This window comes from Tursiops truncatus, chromosome 14, assembly GCF_011762595.2.
Source record: "Tursiops truncatus isolate mTurTru1 chromosome 14, mTurTru1.mat.Y, whole genome shotgun sequence".
Classification (NCBI taxonomy): Eukaryota; Metazoa; Chordata; class Mammalia; order Artiodactyla; family Delphinidae; genus Tursiops; species Tursiops truncatus.
In genome coordinates, this window is record NC_047047.1 from 14,830,705 (window position 1) to 14,848,667 (window position 17,963).

At 36.4% G+C, this 17,963-nt stretch overlaps 1 protein-coding gene across 1 annotated transcript in view; it reads right to left on the reverse strand.

Annotated features, from left to right (window-relative positions):
* Positions 1-17,963, reverse strand: part of DNAH6 (dynein axonemal heavy chain 6) — a 291,734-nt gene that overhangs the window by 132,607 nt on the left and 141,164 nt on the right. Inside the window, exons 33-37 of the mRNA XM_019942077.3 lie at positions 17,175-17,282; positions 7,525-8,080; positions 6,522-6,644; positions 1,009-1,191; positions 335-478 (exon numbers count right to left, since the gene is read on the reverse strand). Of these exons, the coding sequence (XP_019797636.2) occupies positions 335-478; positions 1,009-1,191; positions 6,522-6,644; positions 7,525-8,080; positions 17,175-17,282 (1,114 nt within the window). The remainder of the gene's footprint in view (positions 1-334; positions 479-1,008; positions 1,192-6,521; positions 6,645-7,524; positions 8,081-17,174; positions 17,283-17,963) is intronic.

Sequence of the window (17,963 nt, forward strand, 5' to 3'; positions counted from 1 at the left end):
TGCTCAATTTTAGAACATACAGAAAGTAGCTTCAGAATTGCTAAACCATAACACTGTGAAAAAATAAGTTTACAAACTAAAATTCAATGTTTTTGCTAATAGTAGGGAGTTTTTATACACTTTTATACCTTACTTTCTTCACATGGCCAGGAGAGAACTCCTAAAATTTTTAATACAATAAACGTTACCTATAGTTTAAGAAAGTGAATAATTTTAGAAACACTTTTACATGAAGAATTTGTAGTAGGACCAAGGCTTTTAAAGTTTTAGTCTTGAAATTTAATTTTAATGATTCAGAGTTATTATGTTAAAGTTAACTTTATTTGGCTCTCACCCTGGCATCAGGATTATCTTCAAATTGTGTTCTAATAAATGTATCAAAAGAATCCCAGTAGTTTTCAGTTAGATTCCCACCTAAAGACCATAAGTAACAGAATACAAAAGTCTGACACAGTACGGTGTTCAGTTTTGTTTGCTCCTGAAAGAACAAAGGGAAAGAATTTTAATATTTTATATGCTAACATAAAAAGAATCTTAAATTGCAAAGTCTAAAGTCTGTTTTGTTTAGAATTACGCATTTTTAAAAGGGCACATTGTATGTTTCTTATATTTCATTCAATGGTGCACAGAGTGATGGTTTATAATAGTATATATTTAAATACTCTGATGGGAAAATGAATGGCAAGGAGCATGTAGAACAAAAGCTCAAGGTTGTCTTTCAACTATTATAACTATGTTTATGACTGCATGAAGGTATTTAAGTAGACACACACTGTGATTATGTTATACTGTAAGGAAGTTTAAACATTGAGTAGCGGAGTAATCTATAGGCTAAATTCTTTCCAAATCTGAGATTGCATGAATCTATTCATAGTCATTAGTCCCCTAGAAAATTAACTTGAAAATCAAATAATCATATGATAGAAAGTTTGGAGTTGTTTATTTGCAGAGCATGTATACAATAATCACATTTTCCTAGTTTTATAGCAGTAAGAAAACCTTTCCTACCCTTGCCAAATTAACTTCATCTTTCCCAAGTATCAAAGACTCCAATAAGCAACAGAGCGTAGTAACTTTGCTTATGTCCACTTGTGGGATTGCTTGGTTGCATTTCTTATTGATAAAATTTAAACCGTCATCAACATAACGCTGGAAAAGATTCAATATATATTCTTGAGTTTCTTCATTCAGCTGAAAAATCAAACAAACAAATAATATTTTAGCAAGACCAGATAAAATATATAATTAAGTTAAAAAAGGGTTGGTTCAGGGCTTCCCTGGTGGCGCAGTGGTTGAATCCACCTGCCGATGCAGGGGACGTGGGTTCATGCCCTGGTCCGGGAGGATCCCACATGTCGCAGAGCGGCTGGTCCTGTGAGCCATGGCCGCTGAGCCTGCGTGTCCGGAGCCTGTGCTCCACAATGGGAGAGGCCACAACAGTGAGAGGCCCGCACACCGCAAAAAAAAAAAAAAAAAAAAAAAAAGGGTTGGTTCCAACTTGTATGTTGCAATATATCCTGTGATTTTAGACTAAAGGGTATAAGCATCACAAGATATGGAACAAGTTAAATTAAGGAAAACCCTTCTATGACTTGGGAGGGACACATGGGGGAGATTCTGGGTCACTGATAATGTCCTACATCTTGATCTGGTAATGGGTACAGAGGTGTTTATTTTATAATCATTTGTTAAACTGTCAACATATATTTCATGTAGTCATCTCTATTGATGATATCTCTCATAATTAAGAACAATGAAAAAGAAGAAGTATAAAGAGAAACATTTTAAATATCTATGTAAGGTAAAGGACTGATTCCCAAAGATTTAAAAAAAAATGTTGCTCCCTCACCACTTTTTTTAACATTGTACTGAAAGTCTTAGCTAATGCGATAGGAGAATAAAAGGGAAAAAATGTATACAGATTGGGAAGAAAGAAAAAAAATTGTCTTTGTTTACAGATGAAACAATTATCTACATAGAAAATCCCAAAGAATTGACCAAAAACTCCTGGAACTAATAAGTAGTTATAGCAAAGCTGTAGGATACAATGTAAATATACAAAAGTCAATTACTTTCCTATACACCAGCAATGAATAATTAGAATTTGAAATTGAAAATACAACACCATTTACATTAGCACCAAAAAATAAAATACTTAGGTATATTTTTAACAACATATTTCCAAGATCTATATGAGGAAAACAACAAGATTCTGATGAAAGAAAGCAAAGAACATCTAAGTAAATTAAGAGACAGCTCATGTGCATGCATAGAAAGACCCAATATTGTGAAGATGTTAGTTATTCCTAATGTGATCTATAGATTTGATGCAATCTGAATCAAAATACCAGTAAGTTACTTTGTGGATATCAACAAACTGAGTCTTAAGTTTATATGGCCAGGGAAAAGACCCAGAATAGTGAACACAATATTGGAGAACAAAGTCAAAGGAATGACACTACCTGACAAGACTTACTGTAAAGCTACAGTAGTCAAGACAGTGTGATACTGGCAAAAAAAAATAGACAAATAGATTAATGGAACAAAATAGAGAGCCCATAAATAGACTCATACAAATATAGTCAAGTGATCTTTGACAAAGGAACAAAGGCAATTCAATGGAGAAGGGACAGTGTTTTCAATAGTGGTGCTAGAATTGGACATCCCCATGCAAAAAAAAAAAAAAAAAAAGAGAGAGAGAATCCAGACATTGATACTATGCCTTTCACAAAAATTAACTCAAAATGGATCATAAACCTAAATGTAAAATGTAAAACTATAAAACTCTTAGAAGAAAACAGAGGAAAGTATTTAGGTGACCTTAGGTTTGGAAGTGAGTTTTTAGATATAACACCAAAAGCACAATCCATGAAAGAAAAATTGATAAGTTAGATGATTAAAATTAAAAATGTGTGTGTTGTGAAAGATATTGTCAAGAGAATGAAAAGACAAGCCAGACTTGGAGAAGATACTTGCAAAACACATATCTGATAAATAACTTGTATCCAACATATATAAAGAACTCCCAAAACTCAATAATAAGAAAACATATAACCTGGACTTCCCTGGTGGCGCAGTGGTTAAGAATCCGCCTGCCAGTGCAGGGGACACGGGCTCGATCCCTGGTCCAGGAAGATCCCACATGCCGCAGAGCAACAAAGCCCATTGTGCCACAACTACTTAGCCTGCGCTCTAGAGCCTGTGAGCCACAACTACTGAGCCTGCATGCCACAAGTACTAAAGCCCGTGCACATAGAGCCTGTGCTCTGCAACAAGAGAAGCCACTGCAATGAGAAGCCTGTTCACTGCAACAAATAGTAGCCCTTGCTCGCCACAACTAGAGAAAGCCCATGTGTAGCAATGAAGACCCAACGCAGGCAAAAATAAATAAATAAATAAATAAATAAATAAATAAATAAAAATAAAGCACAATGCGTAGTCATTGACATCTGTGGAAAAAAAATCATACAATCTAATAAAAAGTGGGCAAAAGATTTGAACACCTCATCAAAGAAATATGGACGGCAAATAAACACATGAAGAGACACTCAACATATTAGAAAACTGCACAGTGAAACCACAATGAGATACCGCGACATACCTATTAGAATGGCTAAAATCTAAAATACCACACCACCACATTCTGTGACGATGTGGAACAACAAGAACTCTCATTTATTGCTGGTGGGAATACAAAATGGTACAGCCATGTTGGAAGACAGACTAGCAGTTTCTTACAAAGGTAAACATAGTTTTATCATATGATCCAGAAATCACAGTCCTGGGTATTTACCCAAATGAGTTGAAATCTTATGTCTACACAAATACCTGCACGTGAATGTTTATAGGAGCTTTATTCATAATTGCTAAAACTTGGAAACTTTGAGATGTCTTTCAGTAGTTGAGTGGATAAACTTGATAAATCCATACAATGGAGTATTAATCCAGTGCTAAAAAAATAAGCTATCAAGTCACAGAAAGACATGGAGGAATCGTAAATACATACTATTAAGTGAAAGAAGTCAATCTGAAAAAGCTACATACTGTATAATTCCAGCTATATGATGTTCTGGAAAAGGTAAAACTATGGAGACAGTAAAAACAATCAGTGGTGCCAGGGGTTGAGAGGGTGTGGATGTATGAATAGGTAGAGCACAGATTTTTAAGGCAGTGAAACTATTCTGTATGATATTATACATGGTATTGTTTATTTATCAAAACTCATAGAATTGTACAACACAAAAGGGAACCATAATGTAAACTATGGACTTTAGTTCATAAGACTGTATGGTTCGTCCATACTGGTTCATCAATTTTAACAAATGTACCACACCAACACAAAATGTTAATAACAGGGGAAACTATTTGGAGGAGGGAAATTACACGACAACTCTCTATACTTTCTGTTAAATTTTTCTATAAACCTTAAGCTGCTCTAAATAATAAAGTCTATTAAAAGAGTGAATTCAGAAATGTTTAACATCTTTTGGCAGCCCATGATAAAGTCTCAATTCTGAGAATTACTGTCTTTAATAAGGTACTCTGTTCACTTTGCTGTACACTTGAAACTAACATAACATTGTAAATCAACTATACTCCAATAAGAAATTAAAAAAAAATAAGGTACTCAGAGAGTTTACCACAAAATTATTAAAATGTTGTTGCCTAAGAATAAGGAAAACAATAGTTTTCTGATTCATTTTTGGAGGGGGAGATGCAGAAAGAAGATGGCTTTCTTGAAGTGGCTTTCTTGAGATGAGACGGAGCAAAACACTTAAAAAGATTGTTCCACATATATGCATTAAAATATGATATTTGTTTTTCTCGTTCTGACTTACTTCACTCTGTATGACAGACTCTAGGTCCATCCACATCTCTACAAATGACCGAATTTTGTTCCTTTTTATGGCTGAGTAATATTCCATTGTATATATGTACCACATCTTCTTTATCCATTAGATGAACCAATTTGCAGGGTAGGAATAGACAAGCAGACAGAAAATGGACATGTGGACATGGTGAGGAAGGGGGAAATGGGATGAATTGGGAGATTAGGATTGACATATATACACTACCATGTGTAGAACAGATAGCTAGTGGGAACTTGCTGTATAGCACAGGGAGCTCAGTTTGGTGCTCTGTGGTGACCGAGATGGGTGGGATGGGGGTGGGTGGGAGGGAGGTCCAAGAGAGAGGGGATATATGTATACATATAGTTGATTCATTTTGTTGCACAGAAGAAACTAACACAACATTGTAAAGCAACTCTACCCCAAGTAAAAAAAACAAACGAACAGGGCTTCCCTGGTGGCGCAGTGGTTGAGAATCTGCCTGCTAATGCAGGGGACATGGGTTCGAGTCCTGGTCTGGGAAGATCCCACATGCCACAGAGCCACTAGGCCCGTGAGCCACAACTACTGAGCCTGCGCGTCTGGAGCCTGTGCTCCACGACAAGAGAGGCCACGATAGTGAGAGGCCGGCGCACCGCGATGAAGAGTGGCCCCTGCTTGCCACAACTAGCAAAAGCCCTCACACAGAAATGAAGACCCAACACAGCAAAAATAAATAAATAAATAATAATAATAAAATAAGAACAAGATGAGTGGATAAAGGAGAAGTGGTATATATAGACAATGGAATACTACTCAGCAATAAAAAAGAATGAAATCTCAGGGCTTCCCTGGTGGCGCAGTGGTTGAGAGTCCTCCTGCCGATGCAGGGGACGTGGGTTCGTGCCCCAATCTGGGAAGATCCCACAAGCCGTGGAGTGGCTGGGCCCGTGAGCCATGGCCACTGAGCCTGCGCGTCCAGAGCCTGTGCTCCGCAACGGGAGAGGCCACAACAGTGAGAGGCCCGAGTACCGCAAAAAAAAAAAAAAAAAAAAAAAAGAATGAAATCTCAAAAAGAAAAAAACATCGCTTGTTAAGGTAAAGAGGAACCGTATTTTAGAATGCAGAGGGCACAGAAGATAATATGGAACTGAGTTGTTCTGAATAGTAATGTAAAAGCTTTCCTTCACTTTGGGTGGAATGGTACCTCTGAGGTTAGAATTTGTCTTTGGTAATCGACCTAAGGTTGGGTGGGAGGTAAACTGGTTTTCTCTTCTTCTTGGCTCTGAGAGGTTTTAGGGGTTCCTAAAATCTAAAAACTGTAACAATGCTTGGATTTACTGTTCTTTTCCTTCCAGGTACTTCCCTTTCATTATCTCAAGCCTCCTGCAAAGTCATTTTTTTAATGCCCCAGGTTGTTCTACCTGCGTTTGGGGAAGCTCAAGGAAGTGTTTATATTTGAGAGAAAACAGTCTGGAGAGAAGCCAGGCAGGGTAACAAAAAGTGAGGACAGCTTTGGGAAGTACACAACCTTCCTGGAAGATCCCAAGAATTCTGGGGAGAGAGCTATGTACAATGCGGGGATTCCCTCAATCAAGCACAGTGAGGCGTTAACCAATTGCTATCTGGGCACTCGAGGGAAGGGTGAGCCCTGACAGATGGAGACAGTGGGGAGTGTCTGATTGCACTTACTTTTTTAGAAACACTCTTCAACCAGGTTTTAACATAAGGCATCCACTTCAGTTCTTCAGGATCCACAAACACCATCCCACATCTACTGACTGTTGCAGGAGAGGCAACCTTTAGATCTTGCACCTAAAATCGAAAAACGTCGAACAGGAAATGGCTAACATGATACTTCCTTATTCCTCTAAATTCAATGTTAAGGAATCACACATTTAAAGTTTAACACTGTAAGGCTTTGTGTGGAAGAGAATGGCGGAGCTATAAGTGATTAAAAATGGAGAAGAAAAGTTAAGTGAGGCGTAAGGAGAAAAAAAAAATGTAGAAGGCTACTGTCAAATCCTTATGGGAAGGTATAAGTATTTCTTTTCCCTTCTTTTTGTTTTTCTTCTTATCTTTTTCATTCTTATATCCAATACCTAGCCTAATACCCAGGACATAGTAGGTATTCAATTAATGCTTGATGAATGAATACAGCAGGGGTGGTATCTTCCATAATATTTTGTAGCTGTATTTGGCCCACATTCCTTTTCCAATCCCATCACCAAATATTCATACCACAGAAGGATGATTTATTCATCTTAAAAAAATTTATATATAAATATAAAAAAATATAATATATTATTATATATTATATAAAATATATTTATATTATATAAATATATATATAAAAATATATATATAAAATATATTTATATATTATATAAAATATATAAATATAAAATATATATATATATATATACTGCCTCCAAAGGAAAAGAAACAAATGCTTGGGAAGCTAGAATTTATTGTATTTCCTGTCTATAGAGAGACAGAAACATTTGAGAGACTTTGGTTGTCAGAATGGACAATCTATTATAAAAGGACAATTTGGTAAATATTTAGTATGTAAACAAAACACCATGGTAGGCCTTACAGATAGTCAATGGTACATCAGTAAGAGAAAAAAATTAATGATGGTATGCTAATCTAATGAACGATTTCACTCCACAGTAAGGAATATGCAATTTACCTCAAAAAGCATGTGGATTTGAGGTGTGAGTTTAATCCTCTCACTGTTAGCCAGGCAAAGCATCTTGTTATCATCCAGGACTGTATTCATATTTTCAATCCAAAGAGCATCTACTGGCCCATCACTGATGATCCATTTATGGTCTTCTGAAGTATCATTCACAGCTGCTCGGATACTTAGTGCCATCAAACCATCTTTCCACTCTAAGGTTATGTTATTAACTTCACCATATAATTCACCCATTGTAATTGATTTAGGATTAAGAACATATGTTTTAACGGATTGGTAAAAGGGATTGTCTACACCAAGTTTTCTCAAATTCCCTAAAGTTTCTGCTAGTATTTGGTAAACTGTGGTCTTGCCACCTCCTGTTGGCCCTACTAACATAACACCATGCCTTACTAGCATGGTTTCATAGAACTGTATCACTTTTTTAACCATACATGTCTCAGGCTGAAGATTTTGTCTCTTCATGACATCTATAATTGTTGACTGCAATATACCATAATCGTGTTCTGGAATTTGGACTCCAGGAAAAAGGTCAGATATGATTCCACTGTAAAAAATAAAAGAAAATAAGTTAGGAACACTGGTCGTTGATATTTCCCCATGTTTGTTACAATTAATTTATTAAACATTACTATGGGTCCTATTTTTCTCATTATCTTTGCTTCTGAACACACAGTACTAGATTATCCTGTGTGTTATACCAGAATCTATCATTTCTCTGATATTGTGCATGATTTTGTTTGTTTCTTGTACAGTAGACCAATGTTCTTAAGTAGATTGGGAGCTTTTGGAGGTAGGGAATATTTCTTACATTTTTGTATTATACACAATATGTGGCATAGTACCAAACATATAGGTGACAAATTTAACAGTTTATTTTAAAAATTATATCTCAACTTTTCCCCAAAGCACTTATGTGTGCTTATAATGGTATATAAATATTCAGAAAAATAAGATGGAAATAGAAATAGAAAACTAGTACTACATAAAAAAGGGAGTAAAGGAAAAATGGACTGTTTCTGTAGGAAACAGTTAATATGGTATGGTTCTATGGGTAAAAAAGAAGCTAGGGGCTTCCCTGGTGGTGCAGTGGTTGAGAGTCTGCCTGCTAATGCAGGGGACACGGGTTCGAGCCCTGGTCTGGGAGGATCCCACATGCCGTGGAGCAACTAGGCCCGTGAGCCACAACTACTGAGCCTGCGCGTCTGGAGCCTCTGCTCTGCAACAAGAGAAGCCGCGATAGTGAGAGGCCCGCGCACCGCGATGAAGAGTGGCCCCCGCTTGCCACAACTAGAGAAAGCCCTTGCACAGAACCGAAGACCCAACACAGCCAAAAATAAAATAAATAAACAAATGTGGGGTTTAAAAAAAAATAATAAAGGTTGGCCCAGTTTAAAAAAAAAAAAAAAAAAGAAGCTAAACTCCCACCTTACGCTACATAACACAAAAACATTTGAGAGGCAGTAAAAAACTTAATATAAAATGACAAGAAACGTACAAGATGAGGGAGATCAAGATGGTGAAGTAGGAGGATGTGAGCTCATCTCCCTCTATGAACACGTCAAAAATACATCTATATGTGGAGCAGCTCTCACTGAAAACAAACTGGAGACTGGCAGAAAGACTCTTCTGCGGCCAAAATTGTAAAGAAAGATCCACACAGAGTCAGGTAGGAAGGGAAGAGAAAGAGCGATTAGGTTGGTACCTGTGCCTGTTGGAGGGGACACACAAGAGGCAGGGAATTACATGGGCTTGGAGGTCCTCCCTGGGGAGTGAGGGGTTTGACCCACATTGGGCACTGCAGTCCTGGGGGCTGACACTGGGAAGACAAGACCTCTTAGCTGGTTTGAAAGCCAGTGGGACTACCAGCAGAGCTGTAAGAAACCCAGACTCCACTTGTGAGGGGTGTACCCATGGTTGTTTACTCCCAAGAACAAGGGGGAGGAAACAGAATGAAACTGCCTGGGACTCTGACTGGTTTCCCACAACCCCTGTCTCCCACCTTGTGCCCTGGCCCATGCTGAGCACCTGCTCCAGCACTACTAGCTCTAGTGCAGCTCCCCACTAGGGGTGAAGGCTGCCATTGCCAAGGAGACTGTGCAGTTAGGGGGAAGGAGTGGGTTTGGACCCAGCACTGCATCTGAATAGGGCAAGGGAGGCTATTGATGGAGCTTATGGAGGCAGTGGATTGTGAGTGGCCTGGAACTCTGATGTGTTGGGATCACCCCAGTACTTGCCCCAACCTGCATTTGGCATCCAGTCCGGCCCTTCTCACTCAGCACTGCTCCTCTAGAGTGAAGGTGCTGATGCTGGGAGGGGTAGATCACACACTTAGAGGGAATAGAACCAGCTCAGACCCAACCTCAGGGCTTCTGCTTCAGCACCTTGGGACCTGCCTCTGCCCTTCATAGGGCAAGTGTTGACCACTGAGCATAGGATAAGCCCTGGTTCACACCTGACTCTGGCTCTAGCCCCTCCATTTCCAGCCCCACTTCCCACCAGGGATTGCTGCCAGTACACCCTGGGGGAAGATGTGGCCTGTGCTTACTTCAGATCCAGCTCTCCCACCAAAGCCACTGGGCACAGTGCAGACTGCATATGGGGTCTTACACAAGGACACTCTTAAAAGACTGAGATAGGTAACTCTTTCACCTAATTTCATATAGACAGAGAAAGTTAAGCTAAACGAGAAGTCTGAGGACTTTGTTCCAAATGAAAGAATAAGAAAAGAAATCTAAAATAGCAACTAATGAAACAGAGATAAATAGTTTATCAGATAAAGAGTTCAAAGTACTAGTGATAAGAATGCTAACTGAACTAGGGAAAAGAATAGATGAGCACAGTGAGAATTCTAATAAGGAACTAGAAAACCCAAATAAGGAAACAGATATCCAGGTACAGGAAGCACAGAGAGACTCAAACAAGATGCATGCAGAGATGCATACCAAGACATATCATGATTAAGTGGCAAAAGTTACATATAAGGAGAGAATTCTAAAGGCAGCAAGAGGAAAACAAAGAATCACATACAAAAGAATTCCCCTAAGGCTATCAGCTGATTTTTCTGCAGAAACTTGCAGGCAGAAGGGAGTGACATGTTATATTTAAAATGCTGAAAGTGCTTAACTACTTGCTGGGTAGAGTATCCTACAACCTAAGATACTCTACCCAGCAAGATTATCATTTGGAATTGAAGGAGAGATAAAGAACTTCTCAGAAAAGCAAAAACAAAAAGAGTTCATCAATACTAAACCTACCCTAAAAGAAATGTTACAGGATCTTCTCTAAGTGGAAAAGAAAAGGCTACAACAAGAAGTAAAAATTTGTAGGGAAGGAAAAATCCTACTAGTAAGGGCAAATATATGGTTAAGGCTGTGGATCAATCACTTAAATAAGCTAGTGCAAAGATTAAAAGACAAATTGTAAAATCAACTATATTACAGTAAATGTGAAGGGATAAACATGAAGATGTAAAATATGACATTAAAACCATAAAATGTGGGGGAGGGGAATAAAAAATGTAGATCTTTTAGAAGGCGTTTGAATTTAAACGGCTATCAGTTTAAATCAAGTAGATATAGTTATAGGTCAACATATATAAACAGCATGGTAACCACAAATCAAAACTTACAATAGATACACAAAAACAAGAAAGAAAGGAACACAAGTATACCACTAAAGAAAATCACCAAACCACAAGGGAAGAAACAAAAAGAAGAAGAAAAGAACAGAGAAGAACTACAAAACAACCATAAAACAAGTAATAAAATGGCAATAAGTACATAACAATTAATAATCACTTTAAATGTCAATGGACTAAATGTTTCAATAAAAAAGATATAGGGTGGCTGATTGGATACAAAAACAAGACCCATCTATGTGCTGCTTACAAGAGACTCACTTCAGAGCTAAAGACACACACAGACTGAAAGTTAGGGGATGGAAAAAGATGTTTCATGTAAATGGAAATGACAAGAAAGCTGGGGTAGCAATACTCAGGCAAAATAGACTTTAAAACAAAGCCTATAACAAGCAATATAGAAGGACATTATTAATGATAAAAGGGTCAATAAAAGAAGAGCATGTTACACTCATTAACATATATGCACCCAATAGAGGAGTACCTAAATATTCGAAGAAAATGTTAACAGATATAAAGGGAGGTATTGCCAATAATACAATAATAGTAGGGGATTTTAATACCTCACTTATATCAATGGACAGATCATCCAGACCAAAAACAACAACAACAACAACAAGGACACAGTTGTCTTAAATGACACATTAGACCAGTGGGACCTATAGATATCTACAGGACACTCATCCAAAACCAGCAGAATACACATTCTTTTCAAGTGCACATGCAATATTCTCCAAGATTGATCATATGCTAGGCCACAAAAATAAGTCTCAACAAATTTAAGAGGACAGAAATTATATCAGGCATTTTTTCCTGATCACAATGGTATAAAACTAGAAATCAATTACAGGAAGAAAAATGGGAAAAACACAAACTCATGGAGACTAAACAACATGCTAATAAGAAAGCAATGGGTCAATGAAGAAAGCAAAGAGGAAATCAGAAAATACCTTGAGGCAAATGAAAATAAAAAAAAATAACTTTCCAAAATCTATGGGATACAACAAAAGTAGTTCTAAAGGGGAGGTTTATAGTGATACAGGCAATAAAAATCTCAAATAAACAACCTAACCTACCATCTAAAGAAATCAGAAAAAGGAGAGGAAACGAAGCCCAAAGTCAGCAGAAGGAAGGAAGTAATAAATATCAGAGAGGAAATAAATATAATTGAAAAAGCAAACAAACAATAGAAAAGATCAATGAAACCAAGAGCTGTTTCTTTCAAAAGATAAACAAAATTGATAAATCTTTAGCCAGGTTCACTAAGGAAGAAGATAGAGGAACCAAATAAAAAAATAAGAAATGAAAGAGAGGAATATACAACTGATCTCACAGAGATACAAAAAATCATAAGAGAATGCTATTAACAATTACATGCCAATAAACTGGACAATGTAGAAGAAATGGATAAATTTCTAGAAACATATAATCTTCCAAGACAGAATCAGGATGAAATAGACAACATAAACAAGACTGATCACTAGATGTGAAATTGAATATGTAATTAAAAAAAAATCTTGCTACAAGAAAAAGTCCAGGACCAGATGGTTTCATGGGGGAATTCTATCAAACATACACAGAAGAGCTAATAGCTATCTTTCTCATACTATTCAAAAAAGTTGAAGAGGAGGGAACAGTCACAAATTCATTCTATGAGGCTACTATTACATGATACCAAAACTAGACAAAGACACTAAAAAAAAAAAAAAAAGAAAATTACAAGCCAATACTTCTGATAATATACATGCAAAAATTCTCAACAATGATACATCATTTTTTTGTTGTTTTTTTGTTTTTTTTTAACATCTTTATTGGAGTATAATTGCCTTACAATGGTGTGTTAGTTTCTGCTTTATAACAATGATCAAGTTGGATTTATTCCAGGAAGGCAAGAATGGTTTGATATTTGCAATTCAATCAGTGTGATACACCATATTAACAAAAAAGAGGAAGAATAAAAATCACATGATCATCTCAACAGCCACAGAAAAAGCATTTGACAAAATTCAAAATTCATTCACGATAAAAACTCTCAAGAAACTGGATATAGAGGGAACATATCTCAATATACTAAAAGCCATTTATGACAAACCCACAGTTAACATCATACTCAATGGTGAAAAGCTGAAAACTTTTATTTCAAAATCACAACAAGATAAGTATGCCCACTCCTGCCATTTTTATTCAACATAGAATTGGAAGTCTTAGTCACAGCAATCAGATAAGAAACAGAAATAAAAGGAATCCAAATTAGAAAGAAGGAAGTAAAAATGTCACTTTCTGCAGATGACATCATATTATATATAGAAAATCCTAAAGACATAACCAAAAATCTACTAGAGCTCATCAGTGAATTTGGCAAAGGTGCAGGATACAAAATTAATATACAGAAACACGTTGCATTTCTATACACTAACAACAATCTATTGGAAAGAGAAATTAAGAAAACAATCCCATTTACAATCACATGAAAAAGAATAAAATATCTAGGAATAAACCTACCTAAGGAGGTAAAACACATGTACTCAGAAAACTATAAGAAACTGATGAAAGAAATTGAAGAGGACACACAGATGGAAAGATATATCATGCTCATGGATTAGGAGAATCAACATTGTTAAAATGACCATACTACCCCAAGGCAATCTATATATTCGATGCAATCTCTCTCAAAATACCAATGGCATTTTTTCACAGAAATAGAACAAATAGTTTTATGATTTGTATGGAAACACAAAAGAGCCCAAATAGCCAAAATAATCTTGAGAAAGAAGAAAAGACCTGTAGGTATCACACTCCCTGACTTTAGATTATATTAAAAAACTACAATAATCAAAACAGTATGGTACTGGCACAAAAACAAACTCATAGATCAATGAAACAGAATAGAGAGCTCAGAAATAAACCCACACACTTATGGTCAATTAATCTATGACAAAGGAGGCAAGAATATACAACGGCAAAAGACAGTCTCTTCAATAAGTGGTGCAGGGAAAACTGGACAGCTACATGTAAAACAATGAAATTAGAACATTTTCTCACACCATATAAAAAATGAACTTAAAATGGATTAAAGACATAAATGTAAGACTGGAAACCATTAAAATCCTAGAAGAAAACATAGGCAGAATACTCTTTGACATAAATTGTAGCAACATTTTTTGGATTTGTCTCTAAGGCAAAGGAAACAAAACCAAAAATAAACAAGTGGGACCTACTTAAATTTAAAAGTTTTTGTACAGCAAAGGAAACCATCAACAAAATGAAAAGACAATGGGAGAATATTTGCAAATGATGAGGGGTTAATATCCAAAATATATAAATAGCTCATACAACACAATATCAAACAAACAACCCGATTAAAAAATGGGCAGAAGACCTGAATAGACATTTTTCCAAAGAAGACATACAGATGGCCAACTGGCACATGAAAATATGCTCAATATCACTAATCATCAGAGAAATGCCAATCTAAACCACAATGAGATATCACTTCACACCTGTCAGAATGGCAATCAACAAAAAGACCACAAACAACAAATGTTGGTGAGGATGTGGAGAAAAGGAACACTTCTATGCTCTTGGTGGGAAACTGATGCAGCCAACTATGGAAAATAGTATGAAGGGTCCTCAGAAAACTAAAAATAGAACTACCATATTATCCAGCAATTCCACTCGTGGGTATAAATCCAAAGAAAATGAAAACACTAATTTGAAAAGCTACTTGTACCTCAATATTCACAGCAGTATTATTTACAATAACCAAGGTATGGAAGCAACTTAAGTGTCCACCAACAGATGGATGGATAAAGAAGATTTGGTACGTATATATGTTGGAATATGACTCAGCCATAAAAAGAATAAAATTTTGCCATTTGCAACAACATGGATAGATCTGGAGGGTATTATGCTTCGTGAAATAAGTCATACAGAGAAAGATAAATACCTTATGTTATCACTTATATATGGAATCTAAAAAAATAAACTAGTGAATATAACAAAAGAAATAGACTCAAAGATATAGAGAACAAATGAGTGGTTATCAGTGGTGAGAGGGAAGGGGGAGAGGCAAGATAGGGGTAGGGGATGAATAAGTACAAACTACTATGTATAAAATAAATAAGCTACAAGGATATATTGTTCGGCACAAGGAATATAGCCAATATTTTATAATAAATTTAAATGGAGTATAATCTATAAAAATATTGAATCACTATGCTGTACACCTGAAACTAATACAATATTGTAAATCAACTATACGTCGATAAAAAAAGAGCAAGGAAAAAAGGTACTAGATGAAAATATAAGAGATGAACTTTACAACACTGTGTTAAGAAAGTCTACCCCAAAAAGATAAAAATTCTATAACTTAAAAAAGTTGATAAAGTGAAAAAATAAAAACAAGCAAAAATCAAACTTCTGTGAGGCAAAAGCCTTTAAACATAAAGAGTGAGTGATATACTTAGAGAATATTTCCAATTTTTATACCAGATAAAGTTTATGATTTCCCACAAACTGCTAAGTAAAAGAGCACAATAGAATAATGCTCTAAGAATAATAAATATAAATGAGTAATGAACATAAGAAATGATGCTCAGTGGTACTAATAATTAAAGTAATATACATAAAATAGGCTACTATTTTGGTATCTCTCCCTCCAAAACATATAAAGGGATATGGGCATTTTCATAAAACTGTTTATATAAATGTAAAATGTCTTTGGAGGACATATTGATAGGATCTATGTAAATCCGTAATGTCCATACCCCATGATCTAGGAAATGTACTTCTTAGGATCTCACTCATAGCAATATCATAATTGTGCAAACATAACTGTATAGAAATTTTCATCATGTTCTGCCAAAAGTGAGTAGACACATGTTCTGGGTAACAGGGGATCTGATAGTGGATAAAGGCAAAGAGAATCCCCAGCAAGGTCATAAATGGGCATCCCAGGATGACAGACATGCACCAGGGGTAATGGGCAACCAGTGTAGATCAGAGAGGAGGATGAGGGCTCCAAGGAGACAAATTCAAGAGAATATTTTGTACGATTGAAGGTCGTTTTTGATTTTGTTTTTAGGAGATTTCTATTCTGGCAGAATTTGAAATGAATTAGTGATAGATTTATAGAAAAGTAGGTAAAAGGAATAAAAAACAAAAATTAAGATAATATATGAAGGGAAGATGAAAAGCTAGATAATTTAATAACAAGGGAAAGATAGTGCAGCTTTGGGTAACATTTATATTTCTATAATAAATTATGGAAATCCTGAATATTTAGCTCCAGTTATATTGTAACATGACTACACAGAAAGGATGGGTGGAGGGGGAGAGGTGCGTGTGCATACCCTCATCTCTCTGTTAGTAACTTAATAGATAACATCTAAAATGGAAAAGTCATGAGATGGCATAAACGTGGTACTAAACAATATGGAGGTTGTTGTAGAGCAGAAACTAGCACACCACTGTAAAGCAATTATACTCCAATAAAGATGTTAAAAAAATATGGAGGGATATAGGAAAGAACGAATGAATGAATTGAAAAATGATTGCCTTCGGGAAGTGGGACTTGGTGAAGGGCAGGGAACTGTTGTTTTTCATGAGAGTAACTTATCATAGCATTTTATTTTTAAAACCACATACTTACATGACTTGGATAAACATAAAACTAAATAATAAAAGTAGAAATAGATAAAAGCAATCACATTTATGTGGGGGCCCAAATCTGCTTCTTTTGAGTCAGGAATTTCTCTTAGGTCAGGAGTTTGTAACCCAATGCTAATTTGCACAGCATGCAGCTTGGTGATCAATATTTTGAAAAAAATAAATGATTGAATTGAGGCTGAAACTTTAGTATCTTTTAAACTAGTATTTTAAAAATTGCAATAGGTGTCTCTAGAAAAGATGACACCTTGTTAGAGGCAGACATATCTGAAGATAAACTAGGCTTTACCTCTACACAGTAGCTATGCTTTATCTGTCGCACCTAGAAATTTACCTGAATAGAACAGCATCATCTGTTAGGAATTTTGGTAAGTTAGAGTCTCGTAAAGCTCTTATCAATACCACATCTTCACTTAGGTCTGGGTTCTCTCTTTTTAAAGACCTAAATTTAAAGGAATAATTCAGATGACATTGCAAGAACGTAATATGGAACGTGATTTTCCAAACCTGTGGGTCGGGGATTCTGCTTGCAGAAAGCTGTGGAGGGCACGCCACTGCAGATTCCTGCTGGAAGGAGGGTACCATTTTCCCTTGCATGCCCAGTGTCCATCTCCAAGAGAGCACACGGACAAGTCAGGCACAGGCTACATAGCCTTGAGGAGAATGACAAGGACATTTTCTCAAGCTCCCCCCATCAATCCAGACTTTATCCAACCTGTATTTACAGTTCCCTGAATACATCATGATGATTCATATCCCTGTGACTCCCTTTTCTCTTATCCCAGAATGCTCTGCTTTGGTCTTTTGCTGGCTCTTATTTTTCTTTCAAAATCCAGCTCAGACATTCCCTCCTCTAGAAAGTCCCTCCATCCCCTGCCAACGAACCCAGGGCACAGTCCCATGGTTGCCCTCACACATTATATTCTAGATGACTGCTCCTTTGTCTGTCTTGCCCGTGGGCTGTAGTTCTGTTCTCTGAATACAAGTGTCTCAACTCCTTAGTATCCCTCTTCTTTTAATGGCAATCCTATAAAGAGGAGAAATACTGTATCTAGGAGGTTGAAAGAAGGAACAGAGGGTAGAAAGCCAGGGAGATTTGTGCAGAAGCCTGGGGTACAGGAGC